Genomic DNA, 18926 nt, shown 5'->3' with positions numbered 1-18926 from the left:
GATGACAAACTACAAACAGAAATACGGTAATTTTTGCTTTTCACTTTTTTGTTTCTTGTTTTGCTCATTTTTAATTTTATAACCAAATATATTTTGAGTGTCTAAATATTTGTATGTCCCTAAAATAAAAAATACTCACATACCTGATGTTTTTGTCTCCCAAAAACTTATAATGAAATAGTGTAGTTATTAAAATACTGAACTGTTCATTAATTCGTCCCCATTAGAATATGCTAGTTTGATTTGGTCTCCATACTAAAGGAATCATATTGACCATTTGGAGTCCGTCCAGCGTTGTTTTCTGAGAAGAGTCGCATGGCTGCTCGGCTCCAAAATAGGAACCTATTCCTATGCGAAAATAGACAAACGTTTACAAATGTCTTCATTGGAGGACCGTAGAACAGAGTTAAACTGTATATATAAATAAAATATTTGATGGCTTGACGAGAGGCAATGAGACCGAATGTAACCCGAATAATTTTAGTAAACTTGCGAAATTTGCTAGCTCATGGGTAGAACAGTGGGATGCGCTTCGAGGAATCTAAATGAGCATTGTTTTTTTTTCGTGGCTCTAATGGGATTTCAAATAGGATGATCTTCATGGCGGCAATGCAAAATCGAACTTAAGTCGTGTGTTGTTTATTTCCGTACAAAGGAAGAAAGTTTATCTACTAAAGCTCGGGTTTCCTAGGACAGCGGTGCCCGTATTTTAACGGCCGTAGTGAACATTAATGCGGTTGACAGCCGTCGTAACGGTGACTAGAGAGTGGTTTCCTATAAAAATGGTGTTGACAACACCGTTAAAAAATAAAACCACTCTCTAGTCACCACTACGACGGCTGTCCACCGCATCACCGTTCACTACGGCCGTTAAGATACGGGCACCGCTGTCCTAGGAAACCCTAGCTTAATACACTATCGAGTAACGCTAGGAGGCGTGTATCGGTCGGGGGTTGGGCTGGGCTGCTCCTTCGCCGCCGTGGTGGGTTATTAAGAACACTGTACTAGGTATACCCGCTGATGCACAGGGCACTGTATTGTCTGTCCAATTTCAGCGTACCTAAATATTTTTTGCTAGATGGAAGATAAAGTGATTAGACTTACGCTTCATGTGCCAGTTTAGAAACATTGAAATATTGCGGTAACCACCTTTTAAACCAATATTTCACGTCCACCCTGCTAAGAATCAAACTCAGGACCTCAAGAATATTCTTTATCTGCCCGAACACAGGTAAAAAAGAATTATTATTTTAATTTGTTGCAACAGTGAGGGTAAAAGTTTTTGAGAAGGGAATATGGGAGTCTAGTCATTTACAGGGCTTATGACCTGGCATTGGCTGGTTTAAGTGGTCACTTTACACACTGTGTAGCCACTTTACACATATTCCCTTCTCAATAAGGTTTTCCCTCTTCGTTGCAACAAATTTACAAATGAACAACTCCTTAGAAAGGGAATCTAGCCAGTCGGCAAGCATTTGGAGATACTCAAACATCGTTTAATTTACTACCTGGTAAAAGAAAAAAAAATGATTTCAGGCGTTGCCTAGTAGGTGATTTGGTTCAGCCGGATGAATCTCACCCACATAATAAAGGTTTCAGTTCCTTTACTTCACAAAAGTCAACAGGTGGAAGAGTTGAGGAAATGTGGATGTTCAAACATGGGCAGAATGGTGAATGTTACACTTAAACCAGCGAAGGATAAATCATAAGCCCTGTAAATGCCTAAACTCCCATATTCCCTTCTCAAAAATATTTTCTCTCTGTGTTGCAACCAACTTAAATATGAACAACTCCCTTCCCTAGGGAGGAAATCCAACCAGTATGCAAGCATTTGGACATACTCAAAGATTGTAGAATAATTATTAATTAATGTAAGCTATGAACATTGTTTTTATATGTTTTTATTACGTATCGTTATCAATTCATTATTTGATTTCAGTCAGTATTTTACATACGTTCATAAATATTTTTAAGACAATGTAATAAGTCCGATCTTTTCGCCTTCTTGAAAGATGGCGACTACCGAGTCCATGATTTCAAGGCAGTTGGGAATGATCTGACTGGCGGGAAGGACGAAACCATTGCTTCCTGTGTCTCTTAACTCAAAGGTAAACGCGATGGGAACTTGGAAGGTCTTCTTCACCCAATCCATGGTGCCACCACTGTGCTTATCTGGAACACAACAAAAAAGCTTAGAAAATAATACCTAGCTAAAGTGGATGCTCAACCATGCTTCATTTTAAGACACGGAACTAATTTTATTACAAGAACAAAGACTGAAAGAAAACTAAGCGCCAACTAGAAAATCTGATCTCTGGGGTACTCTATATTAGTTTATTTCAAATTAAAATTTGCAAGGTAAGCCCATTACTGGCATTAAACATCCTTTGACTGGTATCATTACATTCACTGCCGTGGACATGGCTTCAGCTCTACTTGACGCACTTATTCCTGCAGAGAACACGCATTATTAATTCCATCAAATTCATTGTAGAAAAAATTGTTTCCAATATCAATCTGTATCAAACATCTTATCTAGACTAAACTGACCCTGTGCTTGTAAAAAGTTGCTGGTCTTTAGCTCATTTGAACTCCTTACTATGTTTGATATTTGCTTTTCCGAAGGTGTCTTCCCAGATTGCTGGAAAACGAGATTGATAAAAATAATTCCTAAGCGCTGCAATCGGCCAAGTACTGATCCAAAAGCGCAAAGACCAATCACTCTTCTGCCTATTCTGGGAAAAATACTGGAGCGACTAATATGCAACAGACTCGAGACTCACTTAAATGTAACTCAACCGATAAATGCTAAGCAATTTGGGTTAAGATCCATAATTTCTACTGAAGCAATAAATAATAAGCAATTTTGTTGAAAACACAAACAAAAAATATGTCCTCATTATATTACTTGATATCTCAGGTGCCTTCGATCTCATTTACTAACAATGATGATTCCAAGTTTCTACATGTCAATTTATAATTATTTGTTGGATTTAGCCAAGGCATACGTTTTTAATTTTACATGAAACGTGTTTTTTACAATATCCTAGCTTGAAATCAACTATTGGAAGAGTCAAGAAAATGTAAATGTTTTAACATAGGCACAATAATGAATTTCGTCAGTGCGTAAAGTGTGACCACCACCTCAGTAAACTGTAAAATACCCGACGAAGAAACTTTTCATAAACAACGAACTCTAAAGTCTTCTCATCTTGAGCACGTGGAATTGATTCATATAATTAAAAAGCAGTATATTCTGTAAATATATTAAATCTCCGTGGAGCTATTCGTTTTTTTTTTACAAAACTATTTGATCAAGTGACTATTGTTGAGGTTTTTTTTATCAGTACTCACATATCGTTTCTGCGGTATTCCCAACCTTGTATACTGTGTTATATCTCTTAGCCAAAGCAGCAACGGCAGATTTCCCAACTTTGATCTGAAAGAATGAAAACGAAAATTTATTATGTATGTGAACTGCGCGGCGTTTAAAAATACCGCTTACGCTGGTAAAATTTTTTGATCATTTAAAAATACAATTATTTTTCAGATAAATCAATTTTCACAACAGCAAGCTGGTAAAATCAAAAGTTCAAGCAAACATCCCGCTACGTTCCAGGAGGAAATGCAAAGATGACGGAATGCCAGTCACATTTAACTTAGCACCAAACTCTATTTTCATCATACATGCCATTTGATTCGTTCCATTTTTTATTTTTCCAAATTCAAGATTTTAATATTAAATACATAGATTATGCCAAGTCTTTCTTTATTGTCCATTTTACATTTTTATGATAAACTTTTGTTTATTGTCATATTCAATTTTAATAAGAAGGCAAATATTCTTAAACTGGTGGTATTTATTTTGGATAATTTATAAAGAACCATTTTTGTGGAAAAAAATCACCTCAAGGGTGGTGTACAATAAACATCCCAACATGACTTGTAGCTACACAGCTCATAGCTGGTTGGGATCCTAGTTCTTCATATCCGATCAAGTTGATTTCTGATAATTTTACAGGAACTACAAAACGACACGTCTTACAGCTACAGAGTGCACGGATATTTAGAAATCTAGCCTTAATTTAAACCGTAAAAAAAATACCAAGAAGATCTTTTAATATAATTGTATATATCCCCGTACTACGAGCCAACTGTTTGTGACACCTGATTTTTACAATTCGAATAATTTCTATCAAACTTATATGTTATTCTTATTTATATATTATGTAGGTGCATATAATATGTATTTGTGTGCTCGTTTTGAATCAACGTTCGCGTATTGTCAAACCTTGTTTTATTGTTGACATTATATCGTATTTACTGCATTTTGCGTACTACCGTATTGTATGGGACTGAATTATTCATTCAGTGTGTATCAGTATACACATTCATGCATCTTGTCATACACGCCCTTCGGTTCTGTCTGCTTTTGACAGGACCAGACTTAAGATTTTGGTTTATCTGATCACGCCACGTCTTCCTTGGTCGTCCTCGTCTCACGGTACCGTTCACTTTCGCCATATATACTTGATTTACCATTCTTTCGTCGTCCATTCGTTTTACGTGACCAAACCATCTCAGAGACCTTTCTTAATATTATCAATTATACTTGACTCAGATTTACATTCTCGCCTGATTTTATCATTCGTAACCCTGTCACACATTGATTTCCCACACATTTGTCGAAGAGATCGCATTTCAACCGCGTTCACTCGGCTTTCATCCTTCCTCTGCCAGTTCTATGTTTTACTTCCATACATAAATGTTGGGACTAAAACTCTGTGGTGCACTGCTAGTTTAGCTTCGATTGACATATTCTTATTAGCAAATTACTATCTTTTTCTACTCTTCCATCTCTTAAAAACAGCTTCCCAGATACACGAATTCTACCTTTATTTCTACTTGTTCGAATAAAAAATATATACTGATTGGTACATTGATCAAAAAAATAATTTAGGCAAGCGTAAATAATGCAACGGCACAAAAAAAAAACAGTATAAAACTAAACATATATTATTCCTATGAACTCCAAAGTAGAAGCTTTAGATTTGCTCTCGGCTATACTATTGAATACTATGATTTACTAATGACCGACAAAAATACAAATTAAAACATTTATGTTTCATTTTCACTTTTTTAAGTAAAAAGAGTAATTACTTGATGTGGTTAGCAGGTACTAAGCCTCTACTTTGAATGCATATCATCTGATAGAAAAAATAATTAAGAACCGGCTTGTCTGAATTACGTACCACATCGTCATAGTTATCCAAATGAGCAGTTGTGTGTCCATATGGCATAAGCATCATTTGGCCATAGGAATGGAATGATAGAAAGACAGACAAGTTAGATCCAATGGTCTTTAAGAATGCAGACATGACAGTGGTTTCTTTTTCGGAAAAGGCTTTGGGTCCCCCGTAAGTATCGGCACATGCTGACGTACTGGTACCTTCAGCTGTGGAAAAAATTCACATCAATTTTACTTCAAAAAGTTTAAAGTATGTCATCGTGAATTATGAACGGTACTCAATAATAAAAAATACAACTTGTCATATTTTTTACTTACTTCCCCAGAAAACATCCCAGTTTCTGTTCATATCGGCTCCATAACACAGTGAATATGGGGTCCTATTTTTGCGCCACAACCGGGACTGAAATTATTTATCTTATTTTATTTTATTTTATTTAGGAAATCAACAGTTCTACATACATATTTTTAGTAAACAAACAGATATAATGTATAAACTCAGAACTAATAACAGATTTCCACATAGTATCCAAAATTAGTAAAGAAAATATAGATTACATATCAAATAAATACATATAATTTATACATATAAAAAATGATATTTTCACGTACTCAATAATCAAAGATTTTTGAAATATTTATTTTAAGAACATAAAGTTACTGTAAATTGGGCAGGATTAGGACAAGAATGCTTGAAGAGAGGATAAGGAGGGGAAGGGATATGTACATATTTATTATTTTAATGCCTACTAAGTTACATAATGCATTTTTAGTGTAAATTTTAAATCTGACAGAGTGATGTAATCTATATTTGTAAATTTTGTATTGTACACTGAAAAAGTCCTACGAAAAAAAGCATTTTTGTTTTACTTATTGGTCCATGAAACAGGTGGTATCGTCTACAAATCCTGGTTGGCACATGTATTGTTATTAAACCAAGCAGCTCTGTACATTTAACCATTCCTGTCATAATTTTGTAAAGCATTAGTTGGTCCGCACACACTCTGCGGTATTGTAGAGAAATGATTCCATGGAAGGTGGAGGCAGTGAGAGTAGATACATAAGAAATACCGGTTTTGTATTTAAGGTACTTTATAAATTTGTTTTGAATATTTTCTATTCTACTTATATATTGGGGATTCCATACATTCATAAATTTATTTATTTATTATATATCACTAGCGGACCCGTCAGACGTTGTCCTGCCCAAACGTTGCGCGTTGGCTTGCCTGCTATTAGCTTGGAAAAAGATTTTTAATTGGTAAGTAGGTACCTAGGAACTTGTTTGTGATTAAATTCCAAAACTAAAAATTGTTAATATTGAATTTAAGTAAGTACTTGTTAATGGTTGAATTCCAAATATGGCATTCTTTTTGCAAACGTCAAACTCCGGTCTTCTCACCAACAGAGGGGTGTACTTATCTAGGAATACGATTTTTAAAAATGTATTGAATTTAATATTATTTTAGTGTTACCAAAAATCCAGTAAAAATAAATAAATGGATGGAAATTTCAACGAATTTAAGGAAAAAATCTGATTGAGATCCACAAAAAATAAATGCTGTTTGTAAACATTCAAAAACAAACTTTTTTATGGACAAAATAACAACATGTTTTCATTTTTTTTATTAATGCATTCTCCTCGAATGTAGATCATGCAACCCTGGTAGATCTATAAATAACATATTTATGCTCCTTACTTCTCTTTGACATATTAGATTGAATATTTTACTATCTACGAACACGCACAGCGCAAAGATCTATATTTCTCTGAAAAGGCACGTAAATCGGTTAAGCCGTTTAGGAGGAGTTCGGTAACATCATCCGTACAGATGAATTATATATATTTATTAATATATAAAAATAATGATAAAGATTATTTTATTTAAAACGGGTTTGATTAAAATCAATATCCTTTTCACTTTGACCGAAAAAAAATAATTACTTGCACCATGTTCTCAGATCAAAAACTCTCCCAAGCTTGAATGAACTTTTTCTTCCAGAATTTTGTTTATTTTTAACTGAACACTGTTTAAATATGTCTGTCTTAAAACTAAAAACAAGCAGGTTTTACATTTTTTATAGTTTAAGCTCTGAATCACTGTAAATGTAATATGATATTATTAATGCTTAGCGATAGTTAATAAACAAATGAATATCTTACGTTGGTGTGAGTGTAGGCATACCCATCTGGATTAGCCACAGGAACAATGTACCAATCGAAACTCTCTGCAATTTTCCTGAACGCAACATCCTTACTGTTTAAGATCTCATTAATGAGATAGGTGGTAGTTGCTGGTGATATCCATTCCCTTGCATGAATCCCTCCTTCAATATACACACCCTTTCTTCCAGGCTTAAACGATATCTTTATTCCCTTAATCTCCCTTCCTTCGTGCGACTGGCCTATCTTAAGAGCTGATACTCTTGAAGGGTTTGCGGAGATGAGACTATTTAGCCAAGCGTTGATGTTTTCCAAGTTGTAGTAGTTTGTCCAAGTCATGTCCACTGTTGTATTTTTTGCTGGGATTGAAGATACTGCTGGTTCCATTTCATCGATCTTTCTGGAAATGAAATAGTCCTTTGATTTAAACTGAGTCCTGATTTTTTAATATTCTAGTGTTGTTTCTAAATTTTCTACCCCGTTTTTCACCAAATAGCTCATTCCACACCTAATTTTGTATTAATGCATAAATTGCAATAAACCTCAATGGCTTTATTCATAATACGCTTGAAACGCCAGTTCTTATCCTTGTAGATCAGTGCTTTATAGTCGTGGTGCAGTATAGAACGGGTCCCAATAAATTAGTTCTCGCCCTCCAAATCCAGGTTTTAAAAGAGTCTGTTATTGTGTGGTTAAGGAGTATTCTCATATTGCTAAATCTGCCTTTCCAAACCCAGGTTTATAACATATCTGGCTATTAGGTTAGGTGCGAGTTCTGTAACTTCCTCAGGCTTAAGTCCTCTGATTAAGCGTCTACTTTTTTGGAATAAAGCATAGCATTCCCATTGAATGTGCATAAGTATTTCGTCGTCGGCTCCGCAGAATCAACATCTAGAGGTTGCTAATTAAGAGACTTTAAAGTATTTTGCTGAAGACACACCTATCTTGTAAATATTTTTTATCGTATATATCGGAAATAAGAAGCCAAGGATCTTTGCTAGCCAAATATTGGTACATACAAATACATGGAAGCCAAACGCTCTTTCCGCTTAACCATAATACCGTTTATAGTTTCAGAAAAACATATTATTTTATCTAGTATTGATTTTTTTTATCGTTATCAGTAAATTTGATAATAATTATTTACGTCAGTTGTCGAGAAAATAAATTAAGTAAATGCCGAGCAAATGTTATTTTCATAATATCAATTACAAAAACTGATAAAGGTAATTACTAAATAGTGTTTATGTGCCTTTTCTGACTTTCTTATTTCAAATTATCACTAAAATATTACAACAGAGATAAAGAACATTTAAGAAAAGGTAATATAGAAGTCTAGGCAACTACAGGGCTTACGACCTGTCAATGGCTGGCCACTTTACACACTGTGTAACATTCACCATTCTGCCTATATTTGAACATCTATATTCCTTCAATTCTTTCATCTGTTGATGTTTGTGAAGTTAAAGAGCCATTGACAGGTCGTAAGCCCTGTAGATGCCTAGACTTCTATATTACCTTTTCTTAAATGTTCTTCATCTCTGTTGTAATATTTTAATATAAACAACTCCCCAGGGAGTTGAATCCAGTCCTTGTCTACAAAAATTTGGACAAACTCAAAATATTGTCAAATTATCACGTTTTGTCGTTATTAGAAGCATTTAATCTATGTATTTTTGGTATGATTTACTTCAACTTTCTTCTTCCATAATTGTTGGAACATCCGTCTACATCCACACAGTAAATTTGAACAAAATTAAATAAACAAAATATACATAAACTCTTACTTCTGAACGTCTTCAATTAACACCTCCATATGTATTCCATTACTCTTCATAGTTTTTGTGAAGGTCTCCTGACTACCTGGTGGAACCATCACATCTGCAGCCTGCCCAAGTCCTGCCACCTCGGCCCAAAAGTCCAGGTCAGACAATTCCTTGCTGAGGGAGACGATGACTTCGAGCTGGTCACCCGTTTCAGGGGTAACCCTGAATACTTTATGGCCATCATACCTAGTGACATGTGAAGTCACATATGCAAAGCATATTACCAATAAGAATATTGATTTCATTTTCTGGAACAAATATTAATGTGTAATTTTGACAATTAGAAATATTTTTTTTTATATTATCAGTTTTTAAACCGTGCTTGTGGTATCATATTACAAAATTGTGCTAAGAAAGCGAGTTTTTTTGTCAATTTTTAATGAAAATCATACAGACTTTATCATAATACATGATATTATACGATAAATACTTTAAAAAATTAAACCAATTTTATATTAACAATTTGTATTTATTAGATATACATAAGTAAAGAGAAAAAATATTTGAATAAATAAATATTAAATTTCAATTACTTTGAACATCAAAAATGAATTGTTAGGCTTAAAGAGGCGATATTTCTAGGTATCCGAGATCCTAATCAACTGAGGCCCAAAGATAATAATTTCGGATAATCGATATTTATTTATTAATACATACGGTACGCAGTACCTTTTACCAAACAAAGATACATATTAAAAATAATACAATCACTTCAATATAGTATGAAAAACATAAAAATCAAATTGAAAAGTATTATTTTACATAAATACCATAAAACAGCAGTTTCGTATAAAGAACATATTTAGATTTTTTTAAATAATTAAACAATGTGTGGAGATAAATTTTTATTAGGAAATTAATTTTTATATTTTTTTTTCAAGAGGTACAAAATAAAAATAAATTAAATACATTATAAAAAAAATGAAACTCCAAAAAAATATGAAAAAGGTGGTAATAATAATAATTAAAGTAATAAAAAAATAAGTAAACACGTAAATATGGTAAACAATAGTGCCCATACAAAAGTAAACATAGAGAGCACTATAATAAAAAAAAATGAAAATTACCGTTCACCATCATTGAAATGATTAAATAGAGTTGATTTATATAAACTTAACTTAATGTCAAAAATATCAGCAACGTTGGAATAGTTATTGCCAAGTACATGGAGTCGATTCAGAATAGTATTATATGAGTATACCGTTCGCGAATTGTTGCAACTTTACTGAGGTACTTGACGAGTCCTTCGTCCAGGTACCCTGAAGTTAATGAGTGGTAATAGATTTGTGCAGTTCCATGTAAAGTTAACAATCTTAAATAAATTCGGTAAATCTATAATATTTCTTCTCTCAGTTAATTTCAACAAGTTCAAAGTATTTATATCAGCTCATTTATATCAGTTCAAAGTATTGATATCAAAGATATCAGCTTGAGTGAATGATAGCGGATACCGATTCCAACTCGACTTTTACTAGAAGCAAGACGGTGCAGAAATAATTTTATCGTATAAAAATCTTTGTATTACTTTAGTTAGATAGTAAATATTTGTATAAAACCACTTACCGGTTTTCCTATGTCTACCGGCTTCGAGACGTGCCCGTTTCTTAGACAGGACACTTGTCATACAAAAGTGTACTGACGAAAAACGGATACGTTTCGAAACAGGTAGACAATAAAAAGTGGTTGATTAAACATTGTCGAAGGTGTATATTTTTAAATTCTGTAATGTCCTGCCGGTAAAACAACTTTGTGACTACAAATTGATTGTAGATCACTTTGTTGATCCGGAATATAAAAAAAAGAGTTTCCCACACCCACAACACTAAATTAAAAACTAAGGGCTCCCTGTTCGTTCCCCGAATTACAAATTACTTCGGAGAGAGAACATTAAATTACGTTGTTCCAAGATTGTTCAATGATCTCCCACAAACCATCATTAACATGAAAGATCTTCAAATGAAAAAAAATAGAACTGAAGAAATATCTTCTTGATACTTTATAGTGCCTGTTTATAAATAAATTTGTAAAATATAAATAAAATAAATGTAATTCAAACCTGTCATAAAAAAAAAATGTGTCCCACCGAAAAGTCTTTAGACTTAGTAGGTAACAAATTCTTATACGTATTTTTTTAATTACAAAATAAACGCTGCTCTGCAGCACTGAAACTGAAATACACATATTTACTTTGAATTACGTATTTGAAAAAAAACTTTTTAATGGAGGCGTGTCATTTACCTGGTTATACAATTTATTAATCGGATATCAACCTACCTTGGCAAAGAGCGAAACAGATATGATTTTTTTTATGTAACATGTTTTTAAATACTTTTAATAACATATAAAATAATATTAAACTATTTTATCAAACAATCATTCGATAACGATGATAAAAAATGACAGGTTGATTAGCAAATATTATATTAATTATTCATTTGTTTATTTTTTATTTATTTAATTTTACAATAAGCCCAGGGGGCATTTACAAAAATATACAGGTAATTAAAAACATAGTAAGTAATAATTAAAAAAATAAACAACGCTTTTTTGTATACATGTAAAAATAATAAAAAGCATACTGCTATGCAAAATAAAAAGTGAAACTTTACATAGTAAAAAAAAAAAAAGACATGGATATAAGAAAAGTGATTAAATTAAAAAGCAAATTGTAAAAAAACTCGTAAAGAATTAAAACAAAAAAATATATATACATACATATATACGTACTAAAAAATGGTATTAACAATTTATTTTTTTAAAAATTTATTTGGAAGTTCAACAATAATAAATAAAATACATAATTTTTTAAAGTAAGTATAACTTACGTTCTTTATATATATTCTCAATTATAGAACTCCACCATTTTTCATAAATTATATAAAACAAGTGTGTAAAATCAATTTAAGTAATAATAAAGATTAAGTTTAGTGAAAGATAAGAATAAAGATTGATTTAAAGAAATAAAATTAAGTTAAACATAAGAAACTACATTTTTTTTTTTTAAGAAAAGAAATGAGAAATTAAAAACTAGAGAAATTAAAAATTGGAATGTTACAAACAAATAAAAAATATTATTAATATTCAAAGCATTAACTTTGTGGTCAAACATTTTAATATTATGTTAATAAAATTTGTGTAAAACAATTCACCGACTTATCTGTCTACCGGTTTCGAGACGTAACCCGTCTCTTCGTCAGGACAACAACACTACTCCAACATGGAAATACCACTACACACCTTCACCATAGTAGATTTGCAAAAATATAAAATCGACATGCAGGTTAGACACATGCTTCAATACGCCACCACCGAGGGTTAATGACTTATGAAGCTAATATTTTTATATTTTGATACATTAGCGGATACAGTATTTATATATAGATTTCGCCTCCATTTATTTTCATTATTTATATTGTTATCATTATTGTTAATGGGATATAAAAATTGTTAAATAGACTTTTTCTTAAGTTTTCTATTTAAAATAGTATTTACTATCCATAAGAAAATATTTTTTGTTAAAATGTTATTTGAGCTGAATATTTTATCCTCAACGTTATCCAAGAACAAATCAGCGACTAAAGGACTTGTCGGACTTCCCATTGCGAGTACAGATTTAGTTAATACTATTTTAAATAGAAAACTTTAGAAAAAGTCTATTTAACAATTTTTATATCCCATTAACAATAATAATAACAATTTAAATAATGAAAATAAATGGAGGCGAATTCTATATATAAATACTGTATCCGCTAATGTATCAAAATTTTTACCTAGTAATATCAAACCTGCCTTCTATACTAATAATAATATTGGTAGATTTTTACTAAATAATAAAGATAAAAATAATGTATTAAATTGCAATTCTTGTTCTTCAGTCTACATTGGAAGAACGTCAAGAAATTTCGATACTCGTGTTAAAAAACACATGAGATGTCTTAGTAATAATAACTTCGCAGAATTCGCCAACCACATTATAGACTCAAATCATGAATTTAATAAAGATACCGGTGTTAAAATTTTACACATAAATAATGAAGGACTGAAAGTAAATAATATGTAGATTTTTTTACATAAAGAAGGCTTTGAAAAATAATGTCCCATTAATTGATAATCAAGTAACTTTCCAATATAGTCCATTATTCGATATTTCATTGTAATGGTCACCCTACCCTCCCCCTCCCTTTTTCCTCCTTTTCCGATTGTTAATCCTTTTGAAATATTAGCTTCATAAGTCATTAACCCTCGGTGGTGGCGTATTGAAGCATGTGTCTAACCTGCATGTCGATTTTATATTTTTGCAAATCTACTATGGTGAAGGTGTGTAGTGGTATTTGCATGTTGGTGTAGTGTTGTTGTACTGACGAAGAGACGGGTTACGTCTCGAAACCGGTAGACAGATAAGTCGGTGAGTGGTTTTATACAAATTTTATTAACACAATATTAAATAAAAAATAAATTATCAGTAAGTATATATAAGAAAATTAATCATTATTATCACTTATTTTTCGCACTAAATTGTGCATATGGCTCCACATTGGTCTACCAATCCCAGCGTATCTTGATCATTATTGTTACATAAAGGTAGAATGATCAGTCTTACGTTTCAAGTGCCAGTCCAGGGACTACGAAATATCCTAGTGTAAAGACACCTTTGTAAGTCAATTATATGCATTTTTATTATTTTGCCATTATCTGTTAGTCCTAAAACTTAGTCCCCGTTCCTGTGATGTACCCGGCGCCGGCGTTCCAAATTGCACTTAATTCATTTATATCTCGGCAACTACTGTAAATATTGTAACCACGAATTTCTGTAATATTCAAGTAAACCTGAACTAAACTCAAAAAATAACAAATATTCAAGTAATGTTTCCGAGTCACACGACTATCAGCTGTGATTTGTTGAATTGGCTACAGGAGGCGTAATTATCGTAATCCAAAACAAAATATCATACAAGATTAAATGAGGTTCTGCAAGAAAGAAAACTCACGATGCTCGTTATACGTACAAGTTAAGAATAAAATTATAACAGAAACATAATATGCAGTATTTTTCATGCTACTAATAATTATCTAAAACATTTAAGTTTGTAAGTGAAAATTCTTGATGGAAGTTCATTGTAATTTATTATATAAATAAAACACGAGTGATACTTTAATCCACAAATTTGTGGATTAAAGTATCACTCGTGTTTTATTTATAGAATAAACTATTAATAATTAGCAAGATTTTGGATTTTTTAGACCTTAGACAGTATTTCATAGACCTTTATTACCTTAAAAATGTAAAAAAATAATATTTCATTATTCTGGGGTTTTTGTAATTAATAATTGCATACCCAACCATTTGTTTGTAAGGATTTGAGCTTGCTCAAAATGTTTTGGAAGCAAATGATTGACGTCTGATATTATTAACATGGATTTCATGTAACACGTATTTATTATAATTGTAATGATGACTATTGCATTTCGCCAGTGATTATTGAAAATTGATGTAATTATTATTATTCACATTTATTTGTATAGATAATGTTTGATGTATTGCTCGTAATTACATCAGAAACTATTATGTCTGCGTGTAATTGACTCGGCGCTTAATTTGATAGAAAAATACATTAAAATGTTATTACACTTAATTTATAAAACTACCAGATAAACATACGGATAAAAAAACCCGTGTATTATTTATTAGAAAATTCAGTTCACCCAAATACGAAAGTTCCTTTTACAAGGCGAAAAAAACATTTTTTAAACAGCCTACATATTTTTACTACTCAATGCCCAATTTCAGTACAGAACACCCAGGACCCGGTACCTTCCGTACGTGAGCCAATCGTCTGAACAAGCACACCCCAGAGACCGCCTCTATATTCGTCATTTACCTCTTTCCCAGGGGTCTTACAAATATAAAATATGATGAGAAACAAATTTTTCCATACGAAATAAATGAAATTCCAAAGATTTTTCCCAACGCTGGCTGATGCAGCAAACTTCCGTCATCATCACCAAAGTACTTGCAAAACGACTGAAATCTTTACCGGACACGGAACTATGAAAATTTATCTACGAGTATACAGGTTTAAAATAAGGAATTATGACTATTGTTCATGCGATGATATTTCTTCACCCATATTTCTGAGCCCATTTTTTAGTTTACTACGCCATAATCTTGAAGCAGAATGCAGGAAAGATGGAATATCTTTAACAGATATTAACACTATCGTATAAAGTAGTTATCACGCGCCATTGTTCTTGGACTATGCAACAATGGTGATTGGACTCATAAAGGTAATTAACCAAAATCAGAGATCGAACGTCCCATTTCCACGATAAACAATATCGATTTTTTCCGAGTACCTTGGCCTTGTACACGACACGTAAGGCTACGAAATACAGGGGTCCAAATACATATATTAAATAAAATTCTTTTATTAAAGAGACTTTTATTCTAGAAAATAGTTATATGTACATAGTGATAAAAATGCAAGAGGATGAAGGTTTAAAATTGCTACATTATATTTTATTTGTTTCTTTACTTGAGCAAGCGATTTTGTTTGTGCATTATTTCTACATTAAAATACGAGTTAAATCCTCGTCGCCTTATTTTGAAGAATTTGTGTTTCATTTTAAATAATAACGGCTTCGTTATATTTATAAAATACGTATTTACTGGTAAAGTAATGCTATCGCCAATAAGCCCCCGAGCTTTGATTACAATGGAAGGTGAAGATTGCCTTTAAAGTAAAGTCTACTTAAAAAAAATGTAATCATTTTAACCATTTTTCATTTTAAATGTATTTTATGATGTTTTATTTATTTATTTATTTCAGCAATCATTTAAAAGAACACAACTACCATTACGACCGCGCAAATAGTTAGTCTGGCAAACACAGGCTTCATTGCACTTGAATGTGCATATCACTGGATTTTTATTTTCGCATGTTGGCTGACATTCACTTGCGCAGGCATTGTATTGTTCATTTTCCCCACATTTCAAAGGTGTTATTGCCTTCGGAATTTCTGAAAAAAACATGAAAATAAAACAATTTAAAAAAACATTAATATAAAACACTAAACCGTGACTTGTTACGCCACATTTACTATGTGTTTGAATAGAACATTGACTAACTTAAGGCGTTAAAATTTATTTGCTACCTACAGGACCCTGGTTAAGGTGTTTCAATGCCTACCATGGGTATCAATATTGTTCCGGCCCTATAATAACAACTGAACTGATAGTGTGTGCGTGTACTTTTTTAATATTCTCACCTCGATCGCGAATAATTTATTTTTGCGATCAATAACTCAATAAATACACTGTGTCGTGTAATCGCATTTAATATTCAAGAAAACACGTCAGATTTTTTTCGCCTCCTATTGCTCAATCACAAATGACTATCGACGTGCTAATAAGCGACGTGATAACAATTTCTCACCATGGTTGTTTATCGTATTCGCGATTACAATGGAACATCCGTGAGATCGGGATTATTGTATTTTTTAATATTGTTACACGCGCAATCACATATTTTTCTCCAGTGTAAATATGGAAAATATTTAAAAACTGTAAGTAAAGGAAAATAATTTAGTTTTATATAGTTTTATTTTTTTGTTCACAATTTATCATGCTATTATTGCATTTAGCCGGCGCACGACACGGCTGTTGGCAAACCAAATGTCAAGAAAAGCAGTCGCCATAGTAATTGTTTGTAATTTCATTTTCACTTTTTTCCATTAGATTCTTATTAGAAGAATTATTTTTTGTAATAAATAGCCGTTTTTTTGTAAATAAACTGTTTTCATTTACGAGGAAAACAAAAAATAAACTGACACAAGCGTTGACTTAGAGATTACACACGCGTTGTCTTATGACCGCGATAACTTAAGCATGTTCATTATTGTTCATTGTGATCGCTCAAATGCTTAGCATATTTTTAAGCACGTCAAAAATCATTTGTGATTGCGTCGCTGGCCTGTTGCGGTGCAAAAAAAAATTATATATATTTATAAAATTGGAAATTTGTTTTCAGGCGTTGCCTCGTAAGTGAAATAGTTCAGCCAGATAAATCATACCTGCATCAACAAACGTTTCAGCTCTTTATCTTCAAAAACAGATGGAAGAGTAAAGGAAATGTAGATGACTAAACATAAGCAGAATGGTGAATTATACACAGTGTGTAAAGTGACCATTTAAACCAACACTAAAACAGCTACACTAAAAATTTATATAACTGATCGTTACCCAACCTTTTATTCCCATACAACACTAAAATCTAACAACTCTACTATCTACAATCGCCAACATAAAAACAAAATATTAACCAACTTATTACAATATAAAACATGGTATTTAGTATTTTCTAATGACGATCCGAATCCGTATTTACTGGTAAAGTAATGCTATCGCCAATAAGCCCTGGTAAATTACCTGGTCCATGAAGAAGTATAGAAATTGATAAAATAACATTTTCAGGCGTTGCCTAGTACGTAGGTGAAATAATTTAATTAGATGAATCTCACCCGCATAAATAAAGGTTTCAGCTCTTTAACTTCACAAACATCAACAGATGAAAGAATTGAAGGAATATAGATGTTCAAATATAGGCAGAATGGTGAATGTTACAGTGTGTAACGTGGCCACTTAAACCAGCCATTGACAGGTCATAAGCCCTGTAGATGCCTTGACTTCTAAATAACCTTCTCTTAAATGTTCTTCATCTCTGTTGTAATATGTTAACAATAACATTGATTTCACAATTATCAAAAATCCTAAAAAATAATTTTAAAATTAATGAATTATCAATTTTATGGAAACTAATTATCTTTTGTCAAATAACCGGTTTAGATTTATACCTAATTGCAGTACAGATGATGCAATATTTAAACTTACAGATGAAATCTATTCTGGTCTAGATGCGAATATGAAAACATTAACAATTTTTTTAGATCTTAAAAAAGCATTTGATACAGTAAATCATAGAATTTTAATATGTAAATTACGTCAAATTGGCATAAAAAATGAGTGCTTTGTGTTTTTTGAAAGTTATTTGGCAAATAGACTGCAATGTACCAGGATCGTAATTAATGTTAGTAATACTAAGACCGTTATAAACGGAGTCCCACAAGGAACGGTTCTTGGCCCTTTGTTATTTCATATATATATTAATGATCTTTGTAATATAGCTGTCCCTGGTAAATTAGTTTCTTTTAGAGATGATACTGCAATAATTGTAAAAAGTGATACCTGGGATAATACTTTCAAAAAAGCCAATATATGTATAACTATTATCAAGGAGTGGTTAAATCGAAATCTTCTCTCGCTAAATTGTAATAAAACACTGTTTATTCCATTTTACAACTCAAAATCATCTTCCCCTTCTTCTTCCCTTAATGTAATGTTTCATAATAAATATTGTAATCTTGACATATGTAATAACTGTGAAAACATGAAGTCTAAAAGGTGCATAAAATACCTGGGAGTAATCATTGACTGTCAACTTAAATGGACTAATCATCTTGAAGTAATTGTTAATAAACTAAGATATTTTACCTGTGTGTTCAAACGACTATGTATTTACGCCCAGCTGAATACGATTAAAATGGTATATTATGCACTTGTACAGTCATCGCTTTCCTATGGAGTAATTGGATGGGGGGGGAACTTACAACAATCATATTAAACCATTAGAAA

At 32.0% G+C, this 18926-nt stretch overlaps 1 protein-coding gene across 2 annotated transcripts; it reads right to left on the bottom strand.

Moving 5' to 3' along the window:
- Positions 1-1885: 1885 nt before the first annotated feature.
- Positions 1886-11151, bottom strand: LOC148284205 (zinc carboxypeptidase-like). 2 transcript variants are annotated; one of them, XM_088242490.1, is made up of 7 exons: positions 10306-11151; positions 9200-9486; positions 7413-7812; positions 5567-5651; positions 5253-5455; positions 3355-3439; positions 1886-2172 (listed from the first exon to the last, which is right to left on the bottom strand). In XM_088242490.1, exons 2-7 carry the CDS (start codon positions 9481-9483, stop codon positions 1970-1972), a joined length of 1260 nt encoding a protein of 419 aa, XP_088098616.1. In that variant the 5' UTR covers positions 9484-9486; positions 10306-11151; the 3' UTR covers positions 1886-1969. The 2 variants fall into 2 exon arrangements, with proteins under 2 accessions (XP_088098616.1, XP_088098617.1); XM_088242491.1 differs by having other exon boundaries at positions 10440-11151.
- Positions 11152-18926: the final 7775 nt, after the last annotated feature.

Source organism: Micrasema longulum, unplaced genomic scaffold, assembly GCF_059751315.1.
Source record: "Micrasema longulum isolate JH-2025_06_02 unplaced genomic scaffold, ASM5975131v1 h1tg000141l, whole genome shotgun sequence".
Taxonomy (NCBI): domain Eukaryota; kingdom Metazoa; phylum Arthropoda; class Insecta; order Trichoptera; family Brachycentridae; genus Micrasema; species Micrasema longulum.
Note: the sequence above shows the minus strand (reverse complement) of the source record. Positions and strands in the feature narration are given on the sequence as shown.

Bases quoted from the DNA above. Each gene is read 5' to 3' on its own strand.
- LOC148284205 (XM_088242490.1), bottom strand. From the start codon at position 9,483: ATGAAATCAATATTCTTATTGGTAATATGCTTTGCATATGTGACTTCA. The intron at 5,652-7,412 runs GTAAGATATTCA...AAATAATTTCAG, and splicing joins ATGCCTACACTCACACCAAC to TCCCGGTTGTGGCGCAAAAA. The intron at 3,440-5,252 runs GTACGTAATTCA...TCATTCTTTCAG, and splicing joins TGGATAACTATGACGATGTG to ATCAAAGTTGGGAAATCTGC.